The 17,275-nt window shown below is 42.2% G+C and overlaps 1 protein-coding gene across 3 annotated transcripts; it reads left to right on the top strand.

Annotated features, from left to right (window-relative positions):
- Positions 1-244: 244 nt before the first annotated feature.
- Positions 245-3,398, top strand: LOC144689192 (melanocortin receptor 3-like). Of its 3 annotated transcripts, none has more exons than XM_078556309.1 (2): positions 245-1,181; positions 3,255-3,398. In XM_078556309.1, exons 1-2 carry the CDS (start codon positions 245-247, stop codon positions 3,275-3,277), a joined length of 960 nt encoding a protein of 319 aa, XP_078412435.1. In that variant the 3' UTR covers positions 3,278-3,398. The 3 variants fall into 3 exon arrangements, with proteins under 3 accessions (XP_078412435.1, XP_078412434.1, XP_078412433.1); XM_078556308.1 differs by having other exon boundaries at positions 245-1,177; positions 3,248-3,398; XM_078556307.1 differs by lacking the exon at positions 3,255-3,398 and having other exon boundaries at positions 245-2,372.
- Positions 3,399-17,275: the final 13,877 nt, after the last annotated feature.

Here is a 17,275-nt window from a genome sequence, read left to right on the forward strand (position 1 = left end):
AATAGAATGAAAGAAAATAAGTTTGGAACTCTCAGTCCTGGTGTTCCTTAAAACCAGCAACAGAAGGAATTTCTGCGTGCCGAAAGGAATTCAAAAATTATTGACTGAAGACCAAGGGTGAAGAATAACATGCTATCTTCAAGCTTTTGCATTATGAATTAATGGAACTTTCCAGCGCTGCCACAGTGGAAAAGTCACTTCTTTTAGGATTTGCTTCTAACAACATAAGTCGCCCATTGTCACAATGAATTCCACCCGTTCTATATTCTACTTGCAACTGCCGATAATGAACAGCACAGACGATCTGAATGAAAGCAGTATCCTGAACAACATGACCAGTGCAGGCTTCTGCGAACAGGTCCCAATTAAAGCTGAAGTGTTTCTGACTCTGGGAATCATCAGTCTCCTGGAAAACATCTTGGTTATCCTCGCAATTCTTAAGAACAAAAACCTCCATTCTCCCATGTATTTTTTCCTCTGTAGTTTAGCAGTGGCAGACATGCTGGTAAGTGTATCTAATGCCTTGGAGACAATTGTGATGGCATTTTTGAACAATGGCTACTTAGTTGCTACTGACCAGTTCATTCAGCAAATGGACAATGTTTTTGACTCAATGATCTGTATTTCACTAGTGGCATCAATATGCAATCTATTGGTTATTGCCATTGACAGGTACATCACTATCTTCTATGCTTTACGCTACCACAGCATTATGACAGTAAAACGGGCTTTAATTTTGATCGTAATTATCTGGATTGTTTGTATTTTCTGCGGCATTATCTTCATCATTTACTCAGACAGCAAAACCGTCATTATTTGTCTTACCACCATGTTCTTCACCATGCTTTTCCTCATGACCACGCTTTACGTCCACATGTTCATGCTCGCTCGTCTACACATTAAAAGAATTGCCACTTTCCCAGTCAATGGTTTTGTACGCCAGAGGACTTGCATGAAAGGGGCCATTACCATCACCATCCTCCTTGGGATCTTTATCATTTGTTGGGCTCCCTTTTTCCTTCACCTCATTCTTATCATATCATGTCCTAAAAATCCATACTGCATCTGTTACACGTCACATTTTAACACGTACCTGATTCTCATTATGTGCAACTCAGTCATTGACCCCATGATTTATGCCTTTCGGAGTCAGGAGATGCGTAAGACCTTCAAAGAGATCATTTACATGCTTCTGTGTGAATCTCAGCTTGCATTGTAAATAGTAACTTCATCAGATTTTGCATCATTGTGGCAGATCAATAACCCTTCTACTCTGTTTGAGTTACCTGAGTAGGGTTTCAGCTCACTTCAGACAACCTCATGCCGCAACAATGTGAAAAGAAAACTTTGGACAGAAGTTTGGATGAAGGAAGCCCTGAATCAAAGTCATCATCAAACGTGTGGTGGAAATTGTGGTTGCAGCTTTTAGAGAGGCTAAAAACAAACTGCATCAAACTCTCATGATGCATTAAGGTAGAAAATAGGTTGCAAACAATGTACTTATGCTACAAAAATGCAAAACCAGATTTGATTAATATGCCATTGTGTACATTTATATACTTAGATATAAGGTAGGCTGGAATGATGATTGGGTGTTAAGCGGATAATAGATTTGCTTTATATTCTACTGTTTGCTACAGTAATAGAGGAATTACACTGTTTATTTTAAGACCTCAGTTAAAATTACAAATAAAGTCTGAACAGGTTCAAGGTCACCTGGTAATATTGTCATCAGTTATTTCTAGTCTATCTTTTTCTCATTCATGTTGTCCCCATCTTTGGTAGTCTTATTAATGCTGCTGTTTCATTTTAATACCCAGTGTCTGCTCAAGCAATACAAGACTGCAATTTTCTGTAATCTAGGTTGTTCAATTTTTCACTTTGTAAGATTGCTAATAGCTCATATTGATTGCACCAGGATATGTTTACAGTTAGCATTGATTTAGATCCTGGAATCTCCTGTGTATTTGCAGCCAGAGGTGTGCACAATCAAATATGCAGCCTCAAGGATTGCAGAATTTTGGACAGAAGTGAGCTATTCACACAAGTACAATACCTAAAGCTTGTCAATCTTTCACAATTGTCTATTCATCCCGCAGCCTGAACAGAGCTGCATGACATTCCTGCAAATTTCTTTTCAAATTACGACTGGATTTTGCAGGTGTAGCAGGGAACAAAGTTGTTCTTCTGGTGTTTCATTGCAATTTTGTGAGTTTTTTAAAAAATCTGAGACCTACTTTGCATTTCCTTTTTGTTTGAATGCATTTTTTACGGTATAACTATCGGTCACATCAGAAATTGAAAAACTTCTATGACGTACCCTTAAACATGGTATATACCTGATGTTCATAAACAATGGTTAAATGAGCCAATAAAACTATCACTTTCTTACTGTAAGATGGGGCAAAATTTTTCCCTCATCAGGCGGGCGCGCACCTGACCTAAACAGGAGTAAAATAGTGCGCGGTAAATGTTCCGACATCATTGCGCACTTGCAGGATATTTCACTCAGCATACACGCTGGAGTGGCACCCGTCATAAATTAGCAGGCCACTTAAGGCCCTTAACAGTCCTATTGACTGTGATTTTACCTCGCCTGTGCAAATTTTCTCCTCGTTGCATGGTCAAAACGGGCAGGTGGCCAGCTGACATTTTCACAAACCTCATCCAAGGGCAGGATAAAAAGGGTCAGCAGCATTGCCAGTGTGAGTAGTGAGGAGTTTTGGAGATAGTTTGCAGCTGGTTGCTTATTGGTACTTGGCAGTTTCATCTCTGTTCAGGGCTTAATTATTAACATTTCCAGGCCTCGTTTCAGGACTCATTGCTCTCTGCCAGCCCACAAGGGCAGCGGTAGAGAGGACCATAGGACTGTTCAGAGGGGGAGAACTACAATACCACCCCAGAGCAGGTGTCATTGATAGTGGTTGTATGCTGCGCTCTCCACAATCTGGCACTGGCAAGGAGGGACCCACTGAAGGAAGGGGATCTTGACGCAGTTGCACAGACCACAGATGATAAGTCCAGCAGTGAGTCTGAAAATGAGCACGGTGAGGAGGACACTGAGGAAGTGGAACCAGACCTCGGTAACCTCCAGAGAGGCTGGGACACCAGGAAAGCCTTGATCAGATGCTCCTTCGCTAGGTTACCAAAGATCAGCTGCAAAAGCATGCCAGGGCTGCCTCCTCCATCCTGGATGTCTGAAAGGACCCTTTCATTTGAACACAAATGAACAAAAAATCATCGTGACCTGTCCCTCTTGTGCTCATGGTGCCTTTAACTTACGTTTGTAAGTGCTACATCTTGGTGCTCCCCACCTTGCTGGCACCAGCATTGGAGAGAGCCTGCTGACTCTGCTGTCTTGTTGGCCTTGATGACCTTGGCGGTCATCCTCTAGCCAGTGGAGCATGTGCTGGCCCCGCCTAGGAGGGAGCGGCCAGTGCCACCCCTGTAATCGCAACATCATCAGATGCGACGGTCACTTGCAGAGGGGCGAGGCACTCATCCGAAAAGCAGGGGCCGAGTGCCAACCTGACCTGCCCTCCCACCTGGCATTTGCAGATGCACTTGATTCCATCATTGCAAAGGCACACAGACGTCCTTCCCTGGTAGCCTTTCTGGGGCTGCCTGGGCAGCTTTTAAGCCAGCAACCTGGCGGCCAACAGGCTCCCGCCCCCGCTCGGCCCTTCCCATCCAGCATGGAGCCATATTTCATGCTGGGCGGGCCTTAATTGACTCGCCAAAGTGAAATCGCTGTCAGAGCCCGATTGCGGGCGGCGGCCGGTTTCACGGCCACTCCCAGGCCTGCCCGCCGCACCGCCCGACGAGGGAAAAATTCTGCCCATGTAATACATGGTGTGAATTCAGATCTTTCAACTGATTTATGCCCATTTTTCCATTCAGGATTATGCTAATGGAATTCACAGGAAATTTGCGTGTAACTTGATATTGGCAGATTGGACGCATTTTCAGGTCTAATTGCGGATCATTTTCATGGAGGATATCATAGATTTGATGCTTTTCCAAACTGGGTCAAATTATTTTTGAATCCACTTTTTGAGTGCTTGATTGAACCTGCATCTTGAGTCTTGGCACCGTTCCATATATACGTCATTAAGATTATTTTCGGAAAAGTTAAACTCCAAGTACAGAAACCACTGTAAGCCAAACTTCTGACGGAGTTTACATTTCAAAAATAAATAATGTGACACCTAACTCAAAGAGTGCATTAATAAAAGCAGGTCAGTGTTCCACTGACAATTGCAATTGCCCAAAAAGATCCATGAGGTTGAATAAGCCAGACTTCGCGCACAGTGACAGCTGTAGTGCCAAACTTACTGAATGCGCTCTTATTGACAGATCTTGCTTGTTAAACACATCAATTAACCACTTGCGAGGCATGGATAGCAGACCTAATCAATTTAATAATTACATCAAATACATAACAAAAATAAAAATTATAAAAATGAGTTTTTTTATGAGGAGAAACCCAGCTAGATTGAACCAATTTATACTGAAAGGGTTAAAGGTTTCTCAGCAAGTTTGTCATGTGTTAACTGCAATTAGCAAATAACAATGTTTAGATCATGTAATGGATGGCTTTCGATTAGGCATTTGGCACCATACTGAAATTTAAAAGTTATTTTATAATCTTCGAACAATTTGATAAAGACCATACCATAAGATGAAAATACTAAATGTAAAGATTTTCTTCAGTGGCACTGTTTAATACACTCCTCACTTTCCCAGTCTTCTGCTTTCCTTCCTTGAAGGTAGTGACTCAAGTTAATGCTTGGTTTTTGAGGCACCAACAATACCTCACACAAATGATCAACCTTGTGTTAAGCCTGAACAGGAAACAACAGAGGGTACTTGATTATATGGATTATGGGAGGGAAGACAAAGCCTCATTGCGTACTCAAGTTAAATCCAAATGCAAACTTTTGAATAAGAATATTCGACAGCCTGAAGTCAGCCAAGCCAGAAGAGCCCAAGGGTTTGAAATCTTCTGTCCCATGTGGCTCTGTTCTATACCAAGCAGTTCAGTTACCAGCTGAGTCATTGACAAGTTCAATGTAAACTAAAATGCTATAAGTAGTTGTGCTGTATTTCATTACTGTTGCACAGTGTATACTCAATCCTGCTTTCTTTAGCTGGAAAATAATGCCTTTGTTAAACATATGCAATTGTACCTTAAGCTGTCTGATGTAATTCTGTTACTATTTGGTATATATGTAATATGTTCAAATATTTAAGAGTTTAACAATGCATTTGACAACTAGTTGAAATAAAATAGGTCTACATCTGTATTTTTATGTAATTAAACTGCACATTTTGTTCACCATTAGTTTAGTTAAAGGTTTTAATCAGGAAACATAAACTGGGCATGAATATCTGTGGCAAGGAAAACCCAAATAAGTGCATGCAGCTGACCTGAAGCTTCTTGAAACTAGAAATCTCTGGAAAATCTAGGAATGTGACTCTGTATTTTGTAAATAGCATATTTTTATTGCCTGCTTACATATTTTGAAAATGTATAAAAGCATGGAACTACACAATTGCAAAATCTAGAATTTACACAGAGTATATTCTTGGTGGATTTAGTGTACTTCAAGAGCACAGAGGAAATTTTCTGATACATTTTGAGGCATGGTGCAGTTATTAATGTGGAAATGGCATGTTTTCATTGAGCGTAAATGATGTAACGCTCATTTGATGACCGATAATGGCATCATTAACTTATTTAGCCAGCCAGCATTCAACAATAGTAAAGATCATAGAATTCTGTCTGTTACACATAACTTCACCATTATCATAGTCAGAAACATCCTTAACACCCGTAAAAGTAATGGACCTCTTCTCCATTGCATTCTGTCCAAAATTCTATTAACAAAATTAAATAGGAGAAAATTATGTTAAAACCATTTCTGATGACAGAGTTGATCTAGTGAACAGTTGATCCATTAGGCCAATAAGTGTCCTATTTCAACCTATGGTTGTTATTAATTAATGAGTCTGAGATATGACAATAGCTAAAAACACTGTGTCCTCGGGTTAGATGATGAAAATTACCCTGAATCCACACTCACAATTACCACCCAGTGAAATTTGCTGAAAATGTGCCCTTGTGCGCATTTGATGGAGACAGCATTGGCTTCAGTTTGGATGTGCTTCACTATTTAATAACATCCAGTGCTCCTCAAAAATAGAAAAACCGCTTGAAGAAGTTCCAAAAGGCGGAAAACAATGGCTTCCTTGCAGGAGGGGAAATATGGGCTCAGGGGTAGAAGAGGCACAGTTGAAGAGAAGGGTATTAAGAAGAAGAAGTGACAGAGAAAATTTCAGATGGTAGGGCTGAAAAGAGTACCCATCAATGGTAGAGCAGAAAATAAAGTGTAACCTGGTGTCTGAGAAGTGTACTGAACATACAGCCATAAGAGATTGGTGAGACAGAGTTTGATGAGGTCTTGGAGGCATTTATAAGTGCATATGAGAATCTTGAGATCAATCTAGTGAGGCAAGTGGATGCAGCGGAACTTGGGAAAAGCCAAGGCTGATAGGGGTGAGTAAGCAGGGATGCACTGAAGCAATCAAAATGATTTGAAACTTGTGCAAGGTGAGGCTGGCTGGAAGAGCATGATCAAAGCAAAGGCTCAAGGTTATAAAATCAGCCATAGGTGAATGGAAAGAGTGAAGCAGGCAATATTGGATAGGTGAAAAAATGCAATGTTGGTATCAGAGTAGTTGCTGTTGGTGGGTGGGTGGGGGCACAGAAGGAAGTTCAGCAAGCAGCACAGGAACTCTTCTTTGGGGAGATGGCAGCCATGGAGGTTGACGAAATCAAGACTCAAACATAAATAATGGTTGTTTGGATGAAGCACTGGATAGTGACCTGCCCCAATGCAATCATGCCCAGCAAAGGAGTCAACAGCTTCATAAGAGGTCATTGCCAGAGAAAAAGAATGATCTGAAACCATGGTGTTTGCAGTTTTCCACATTCTAATCTGGGTTGAGGGAAATAATTTGGGTCTGAACAAGATACAGTATCACTTCATATCTTCCACCTGCTGGTAGACAAGTAAGATGCCATTTTCAGAGATTCACTTAAATGCAGGCAAACAACAAAGTACAGGGGAGGAAGCAACTGGTCCCATCAAGCCTGGTTCCATCCCGCCATGGGTCAATTTATACATTGCTACAGCTCTCATCTACCACAGGTCCCTTAGAACAGGCATATAAACCCCTGACTGAGGGAAAAAAGAAAGATCACGATGGGCCGAAGGGCCTGTTTCTGTGGCGTATAACTCTATGACTCTATCAGTGCAAAATGTAATTTTCTTAAAGTTTCAGCAACTTTAATTCATTCCTGTAAGGGCACTTTTTAAAATATTATAATCCCTTTGTTACAATCCCTGTAGAGACTGATAATGGACTCAAAGGAACACATGACGTGATTTCACTTATTAAGATTTTCACAGTAACAGACTAAAATTAGCATTGATTAAATATTACTTTGTAGACAACTAACACACTAAACTACAGAAAGAGTATCCCACTTAACTTCCTGACACAATCAAAACCCCACACCACGATTATACATTACACCGCACTTGACAGCAAGGTCCACTCTGTTTACTCCTTCTCCTGACAATGCCAGGACAAATTTCCCAGTGTCCTTAAGTATCTACAAGTCCAATCTTTTTGAACAGAGAACGAGTTCCCATCAGCATTCTGCCTGGTGGTTAACAGAAACAGCCTTTTCCCCTGCTGTTAGCAGCAACTGCTATTTACCTGCCTCTGTCTCTCTCTCTCTCTCTCTCTCTTTCTCTTTATCTCTGGGACATTCTTTCTCTCCAGGGCCTCTGGGTGGAAACTATTGTAGGCAAAGGGGGCATTGCCTGCTGGCTGCAGAGCCAGCGAGAGTCCTGTGTCGCCTGCTTTTGGGAACACCTGCCACATTAAGTGCTCATCAGGCACTTAAATGGGCAATGGTGGGCCTTCCCCAATGATGCCCCTGGAAATCCTGAACCAGGAGAGATGCCGACCAATCAGAGGCTGACATCTGTGCATTGCCCAGGAGCGCTACCAGTGGGGCAGTGGTGGTTGCCAGTAATGCACCCACCCGAGGCCTAGGGTCGCGGAGGGACCCAAGCCACAGGTGGGTGATGGTGGGGCGGGGGGATCACGTGGTGAGGGTCTTGGGGGAGAGGATGTGCAGCAAGAGCAGGGAGTGACTCTCAGAGGTGTCTGCCCTTCTCCATGCTGGGGCTCTCAATCAGGCATTGAGTACCTTTGAATGAGGAGCATTCCCCCTCCCATGGAAGCCTGCAAGGAATAACTTGTTGCATTCCCCGCATGGTGAGCCCCTGCCTGCCACTGCATTAATACCAGTGGGTGCAGGATGAGGTCCTTTAGTGAGATTAATTGCCAATTTAAGGGCTTCAATTTGCAGCATGACAACTATCTACAAGCCTTCTGCCTTGGACTTAATTGGGGCAGAGGCAGGAAGTTAACGAGGTCCCCACTTCCCCACCCTTCCACCTGATTAAATGCCCCACTCACCACCAACTTCAGATCAGGGGAGGGCATTAAATTCCACTCTCTGAGTCAGTAAATCTGAGAGTCTGTGAGTCCACCCACAGCAAGGCCAGCTGCTCCTTTCTTTGTGTCCAGGTAGGAAAGCTGGCACCTGAGTTTCAGTAGGAATATCCTTGGGGCCCCCGGTAGCCAGTGGCAACCAGGTCACATTGGTTTATCACCAGGCAAAACTAGAAAGAGGTCACATGCTCCACATTACCTTGAATTAAAAGAGACAGTTTAAAACATAATTATCTTATAAAATCTCCCACTCCTAACATTTTTCTGTCACTTGCTTTGAAATTGGAAAAGTTTTAAGCTCATTTATATTTCATCTACACTTAATTTCATTGCTAAATGTTTGCCCGGGCGTCACAAAAAACAAAGTATATTTCATTGCATTTCATTTCCATACTTGAGTGTTGAGTCCCATTACTATTTTTATTAGGGATATGGAACAAGGTTGGATAAATGAAGTTGATATAAATACTAACTGTGATCTAATTGAATAGTGAGACAGGCTTGCAGAGCTGAATGGTATATTCCTGTTCCTAGTACAGTCAGTTCTAATTAACCATCAGTTTTCTGGCTGGCTAACTAGATTTCAATTACAAATATTGTGTATATTGCATTATTTATATCAAAACATATCCATTTCAAACACATTATGTGAAGTTTTTAAATTCTCATCTGCAAAAAATCATAAGAATAAATGTGAAACAAATTTAGAAATACCATTTTCCATTGATAAAATACAATGACTCAAAACTATTAAATGTACAATCCAGTGTCTATTAAACTTGTTCAATTTTATCCTATAATGTTCAACTTTAAAATGTTGTGTACCTGCTAACCTCAAATATAGATTGAGCAACCAGTGTCAAAGAACTTAATTATAGTAAACTGTGCTGCAACACTGTCTGTTATGTGCAATCAGTTTTATCTGTTGAGATAAAAATATTGCATCAATAAAGAGCTTATTACTGAATTAGTTATTTTCTTCTTTCATTTTGGATTGCAAAGCAACTCACATTGGATTTTAAATAACAAAATACCTTTTCCTAAAAAAATAGTTTAGGTAATTTTTTGACCGGAATTGGTACCCTAGCTACACATGAACCAACTCAAATAATCACTCTGCTGTTAAACAGGAGGTTGTAAATGAGTGCAAATGCAGCCTCTCCCATTAACTTAGCTGAGCGGCTACAGTTGGTTGTTGGTCGGGTTAAAATTGGTCTTTGGCAGTAGTGCAAAATATGCTCACAACAATTTGGCAGGTCATTTTACACTGCGTCTGGCTTTTCTTTCTAGTGATGTCACTGGAAAGACAGTCAGGTCTTCTGTAAAAGGGTTTGATTCACTGTGAACATTGAGGGTAGCAATAATTTGAGTCCCACTTGAATTGTGCCAACATGGAGCTCAGAAGAGTGACGCTAATGTGACCATAGAGGAATGAGGTGTCTTGATGATGAGTTTTGTTTCCCCTTTGAGAACAGTGTGAAGAGAGGATTTACAGGCTGATTAGCACAGGCTGTAAAGTGAATGCTCCTCCCATGGCCATAATTATCATTATACCAGCCAAAAGGCTTTTTATTTTTACATCCCTTCCACGACTTTAAACATTCACTCCTTCCTGCACAATGGTAGCAGTGCGTACCATATACAAGATGCACTGCAGCAATGCGCCAAGACTCCTTTAACAGCACCTAGAAGGACAAGGGCAGCAGATGCATGGAAACACCATCACTCCAAGTTCCTCCAAGCCACATGCCATCCTGACTTGGAAATATATTGCAGTTCCTTCACTGTTGCTGGGTCATAATCCTGGAACTCCCTTCCTAACAGCACTGTAGGTGTGCCCACACTGGATGGACTGCAGCAGTTCAAGAAGGTGGTTCACCTTCACAAAAGCAATTAGGGATGAACAAAAAATGCTGATCTTGCCAGCGTTGTTCACATCCCATGCAAGAGCAAACAAAAACCATGGCCAAAGGGTTTTAGAGGCTCCCACAATCCATACAATGTGAGGGCCATCCACATCCACTGGATGCAAGTAAACTGATGGTTGATAACTCAGAATTTAGATCCAGAACTCTGGTCTCCACTCACTGGGATTATCCAGAGCAGCTTTTAGCTGCTGCACTTCCTGATCAAACGCTATCACTAAGACAAGGGCTCATTCTATGGTGAGTAAGTTATTAAAAAATATAGAGGTAATAATTTTATAACATAAATATATGGTTCATCATAAAAGTGAGGAGTAAACATCTTTTTAAAAATACCCCTGTTGCAAGAGGGAGAATGTGGAAATAAATCTTTCATAGGGAGGTCAGACTAAGAGATCCTCAGATCTTCACAAGGATTTGAAAATGGCAACATCTACTGGTGGAACTACCAAAGATGAAGATCTTGTACAAAAGGTATAAAAATACCTTTAACTTTTGTCAAAGGAATCAATGTTGTCCAGGATATAAGCCAATGAATATTGTCAAATAAATGGAACATCTTTGAACTGTAAGTTCTAAACCGTATATTTTAAACATCGCCACAAGTTTTCAACCTTTCCTATCCCAGTGAAAACTAGTTAAACTACCTCAGTGGTGGTATGCTCACAATTGAGTCAGAAGATTGGGAGTTTAAGTCTCACTTCAGGAACTTGAGCTATTAACCCAGGCTGACACTTCAGTGCTGTACTTCTGGGGATACTGTATTTTGGATAAGTTGTTAAACTGAAGGCTCTCAAGTTAATGCAAAATATCCCACGACATTATTTTGAAGAAGGCTATGTTACCTCAATTAATATCACCAAAAAGAGATTATCTGGTCATTATCATATTGCTATTTGTGGGAGCTAGCTAGCAAATTTGTTGCCATGTTTCCTATATTAAAACAGCAACTACATTTTAATACTACCTCATTGGCTGTAAAACACTATGGGGCATTCCAGGTCACAAAAGGAGCTATGTAAATGTAATTCTTTCTTTAATGTTTGAAGCACTGCATTAGATTTAATAAAAGAAATGTCTGTGTTCGTCAATATGAAATAAAACCAGCTTAAGACATATGCTACAAAAGTAACTGTGCAAGCAAAATAATATTCAGACTACCCTGGACTGACTTAGGCTTCCCAGGCTATTGATTTAATTTTGCCAAGGGAAGAATCCTGCAAGTTGCCCCCCCACTCCCCCCACCAATCCCACCTACCCCTCCCCACCTGTCTGCTGTTGTGATATGATGTGCATATACCTTTACGGAAGCATATCTTAAACTGCTGTCAATAATTACATATCTCAACAGGATGTGATGTACTTGGCCCATGACATTGTCAGTCTGCAAGCAACAATGTTCAAGTTTAGATATGTGCCTCACAGCCTCCAGTGAACATTATCCGTATATAGTCTTACATTCAAATAAAGAACCTACACTATTGTTTCTTCAGTCCTGTGTATGATTGGTATGTTTATGTCAAACAAAAAATGAACATAACATGGTGACAGGGTGACAGCAGGGTTTTAGAAAAACGACTGAAAGATATAAAAGCATCAAAATTTCGCATTCAGCAGAAGAAAACAACTGGTGTGAAAGTGAAACAACCATCAAGACTCACCTTGTGTAAGGATTCTGCAGCTTTGTAGTGATTCTATGCTTCACACCTTCATTCTGGGATCACCTCGCTCCAGGCAGCAGACATTGGGTTCCAGCAAGATTGTTCAAATTTGGGAGAACTTAAATAGTAAAAGTCTATCTGCTGTGAAATTTAAGCAAGAACAGAAATTAAATATCAGAGCCTGGCAGGTCTCATTGTAAGCAGAAATTACAGGCAAGAGAGGGTATTTTATTGCTGCTTCTGGGGAAGTAAAATAATAGAAGCTGAGCTGAAAAGAAGAACCTATCCAGCAAAAGCTAGAAGAAGCCTGCAAAAAAACTTTTTTCACTGGTTGATCTTATTTTTGAAACCAGCAGCCATTTTTCCAGATAAATCATTGCTTTGTGGGTGGAGCTTACTGGTAAACCAGGGGCTGAATCTTCTGGACGGCGTGCGAGGGTGGGCCCGACACACCGATGGGTAAAATGACGCACGGTGATGTAGGGCATGCATCCTAACGCCATCGTGAGTCATCTCGATATTTAGGAAGGCAGGCACGCGCCGGAGGCGCCTACGCGCCGGAGGCGCCTACGCGCCTGCCAAAATGTCAACAACCTGTTAAGGCCATTAAAAAAATAATTAAACTAATTGAGAATGCTGCCCGTTCAACCTTAAGGTTGGCAGGCAGACGAAAAGCCCAAGCGGCCTTCGCGTTTTTCAGGAAACCTCATGCACGGGTGGGATGAGGTTCCCTGAAGCTTTTACAAAATAAATAAGTAATTTTTCCCAACTTCACAAACATGTCCCAACTCATGTGACACTGTCACATGAGGGGACATGTTTAAATAAATTTTTACATCATTTATTAAAATGTTTTATTCTCTATTCAATCTCCCTGAGGCAGCTCCATGCCTCAGGAAGATTGCTACAATCTTTTGTGCGCATGTCTGAAAGAGCGCAGGCCCCGACTCTCCCTCCTTCCCCTAGCCTGCACAGGTAGCGCTGAGCGTTACTGGCCGTGTGTTACGCTGGGCGGGCCTTAAATGGCCTCCCTGCCCATTCACGCCTAACCCACCTGCCATAGGAAAAATTCTCCCTCAGCAAAAGTCAGAAATAACACAACAGTGCCACCAATGCAGTCATGAAGTAACCTACGGGAAAAGTTTTCCCCCTATCGGGGGGGTTGTGCAGGGGTGGGCGGGGGCAGGTACGGCTGACTGGGGGCGTGCCTCCATTTTACGTGGGCGAGCCAATTAAGGCCCGCCCAACGTGACGCACACCTGGAAGCGCTGTGCACTCCCTGTGCGGGCGGGGAGGGGAGCTGGTTCTCTGAGTCGAGGCCTGCGCAGAAATCTCCCTGAGGCACGGAGGTGCCTAAGGGAGATCAGTTTAAGTTCTGGAATGTTTAATAAAGGTGAAAAAAGATGTTAAGGACATTTCCCTCATGTGGAACTGTCACATGAGTTGGGACAAGTCCATTACCTTTTTCAAAAATTTTTATTTAAATAATAAACCCTTCATGAAACCTCATCCCGCCCGTGGATGAAGTTTCTTGAAAAATGCGAAGGCCGCCTGGGCTCTTCGCCTGGCCGCCAACCTTAAAATTGGACGGGCAGCATTCTTAACAACTTTAATTATTTTGTTAATGGCCTTAATAGGCCTTTGACATTTCGGTGGGCGCGCAGCCGCATCGGCTGTGCGCTCGCCGAACTGACAATCTAAATGACACCCGGTGATTTCGGGACGCCCACCCGGCATTGCTGCGCGGCGTTTTACACGTCAGCGAGCGGGCCTTGTCCCCACCCCCGCTCGCTGACTGGAAAATTCTTCCCTATGATAGCTAAGGTAGTGGCTGCTACTGCATCTCAGCACTAAATCAACTCTAACAAGTTTAGAGTTAGACCATGAGTAAAACTTTTAGCTCAGTGGGCGGGCACGCGCCCAGCCCAACTGAGCATTAAATGACGCGCGATGACACCAGGCGTGCATCCCTACGTCATCATGCCTGCCGACAAATAAAAGGCCTATTAAGTCCATTAAAAAGGTAATCAATGTAAATTTTTCGCTGCCTGCCCAGCCTTACGGTTGGCGGGCAGGCAAGAAGGCTTAGCAGCGTTTGCGCTTTTTTGGAAACCTCATCCGTGGGTGGGATGAGGTTTCCAAGAGCAAATAAAAATCAAATAAAAACTTTATTTTTTGATTAGTAACATGTCCCTGCTTATGTGACTGAGGCACATGAGAGGACATGTTTCATAACATTTATAAAATCTTCAATTGTTTTTTGAAGTCAGTTCATCTCCCTGAGGCAGCTCTGTGCCTCAGGGAGATTATGTAGCTTGCCCGTCTCGCACTCCTCCCCCTGCCCCCACACAGGCAGTGCTGAGCCCTGCCACTCACGTTTCACACTGGGCGAGCATTAATTGTCCCATCAGTGTGAAATTGCCTTCCGGGCCCGATTGTGGGTAACGGTTGGCTTCCTGACTGCCCCCGCCGAGCCCACAAACCAAGGGCAAAATTCTGCCCCATAAGACCACAAGACGTAGGAGCAGAAGTAGGCCATTCGGCCCAACAAGTCTGCTTCACCATTCAATGAGATCATGGCTGTTCTGATAACCCACAACTCCACTTTCCTGCCTTTTTCCCATAACCCTTGATTCCCTTAGTGATTAAAAATCTGTCTGTCCTAGCCTTGAATATATTTAACAACCCAACCTTGACAGCCCTCTGTGGTTAAGAATTCCACAGATTCATTACCCTCTGAGAGAAGAAATTCCTCCTCATCTCTGTTTTAAATGGGCATCCCCTTACTCTGAGATTATGCCCTCTGGTTCTAGACTCTCCCACAAGGGGAAACGATGGGAGGAATAAAAACAGAAAATGCTGGAAAAACTCAGCAGGTCTGACAGCATCTGTGGGGAGAGAGAAACAGAGTTAACATTTTGAGTCTGTATGACCTTTTTTCAGAGCTGCAGGAAACCCGAAAAGCTGTCAAAAAGCATTAAAAATCCCACAAAAAGCTAAAAGTTGACCACGATATTTCCAGCACTCAATTAGAAAGCAACAGATCTCTTATCTGAGCTTATTTTGCTCAGACAACATATTGAGCTACGTTTTCTGAACCTCAATGAGGCAATAAAGGTCTCCACAGACTGAACACATCAGGTGTGTCCAACAACCATTTCCAGATATAAGGTCAACACCTGAAGATTAATTACAAGTGAAGCTCAACTTCAGAATGCACTCTCTGGAACTCATGGCCTGGCAACAACCATTCGGGACAATTGATCAATTCATCAGTGGATTCAGAGTCAAGGCATGTGATTGCTACTTCACAGTAGCTGAGCTAGTGGACAGAATAAACATGCTTATGGTAGCATCTACCCCAATGAAAACATTCCAGAAATATATCTCCCACCAACCCAAAGGTTACACCATGGAAGCAGTACTATAAAGACACAAGTACAAAGCCACACTAATGGGAAGGTAGAATCTAAAGTCTATGTGTAACTTGTCCACCATTGACACATTAGCCAATGCAGGCAAGCCTAGTAAGCAATGTGGGTGGTGCGGCCTCACACATGCGCCTAGAAGTTGCCCAGCTTTTAATGCTGTATGCAAGGCACGTGGCACCAGTAGACATAGGAAGCACCAATGCAGACCTGTATATCTTATCTTCAAATAAAAAATCCATATTATTGTTTCACCAATCCTCGTGTATGATTGGTTCATGTACGTTGAAGAGAAGGAAAATGTAACATCCCGTAGTCCTGTCTCCACACTATCCCCAGCAGTCTCCCTGTTCTGCTCCCTCCTCACCTCTAGGCTTCAGATGCAGTGCTAGATGTAGATAAAACAATAGCAGCTTATTTAGAACTGTAAAAAAAAGTTTCCACTTAATGCACTTCAGGCCACATACTACGCAACAGACTAGCCTGACACGTCATGTGAAAAAGCAATCTCAAGAAAATATGGATCAAGTCTACTTCAGCTGGCTCCACCCTATTCCACCACAAAGAACCATTCTTCTACGGAATCTTTGCAAATAAACGAGGCTGACTCAATTTTTCTCAAACATTTAAGAAATAAAATACCAAGGCTCCAGACAGTAAGTAATCTTTAGTGTCATTCCTAAGTGAATATCTTATATAAAGAAGATTTGAAAAAAATAAGTTTGTTTCAATTTTCAATAATTTGGAAATGCTGTACGTTCAAGAGAATGCCATTTCCTTTCCTCTGAACAATAAATGGTACTCTAGTTTGGCCTGTGCTTTTGTGCCTCGAAGACTTTAGTGTCTACTCTGCACTCCGATTACGCCCTCTATGAATCTATCCTTTTTGCCTTTGTAATGTTGACTGCATTTCAAAAAAGAGTCCTTTTTTTTTGGAAAGTAGTTTGGGAGGTGCTAAGAGCAACACAGACGCTGAATAAATGTAAAAGCAAAATACTGCGGATGCTGGAAATCTGAAATAAAAAACAGAAAGTGCTGGAAAAATTCAGCAGGTCTGGCAGCATCTGTGGAGATAGAAACTGAGTTAACATTTTGCTTTGAATATGACTCTTCATCAGAACTCACTGTAAATGTAGGCCGGAATAGTTGTAGGCTAGCTCTTGCTCTTTATCTCAGAACTCCTTCCAGCTTGAAGCTACCTCAGCCAGCCCTCTCCAGGGAATGCAGTGCCCACTTTGTCCCATAGTAAGTCCTTTTCCATATTATGGTCCCACGCACCACTGACTAAGCTGAGCTTTGTCCTTGCAATAAAGAACAAGAGTGTTACAGTACTGGCCTATCCACATTCTTAACACAACTTCTGAAAGTTGAATATGCCTTTGAAGATATTGAAATCGATCGATTCCCATGGTAGTAAGGACAAAGGGTCTAAGGGATAGGGACTGGGGTGGGAGAAAGAGATGAACAAATTTGAATTACACGGGCAAATGGGGGAAGGGTAGAGGAGGCAAGGTGGCAAGGCCTAAAACAAATATGGCATCAAAACAACAGAATTTGGAGGTTTGGCATAAAATAGAATGCACTGTTAGATGATTTTTTTGGCGGGAATAAATGTGATCTTGTTTTAAACTTACATAGGACAGTGGCCCAGTAAGTAATTCCCATG

This window comes from Cetorhinus maximus, chromosome 13 (genome assembly GCF_964194155.1).
Source record: "Cetorhinus maximus chromosome 13, sCetMax3.hap1.1, whole genome shotgun sequence".
Lineage (NCBI taxonomy): Eukaryota > Metazoa > Chordata > Chondrichthyes > Lamniformes > Cetorhinidae > Cetorhinus > Cetorhinus maximus.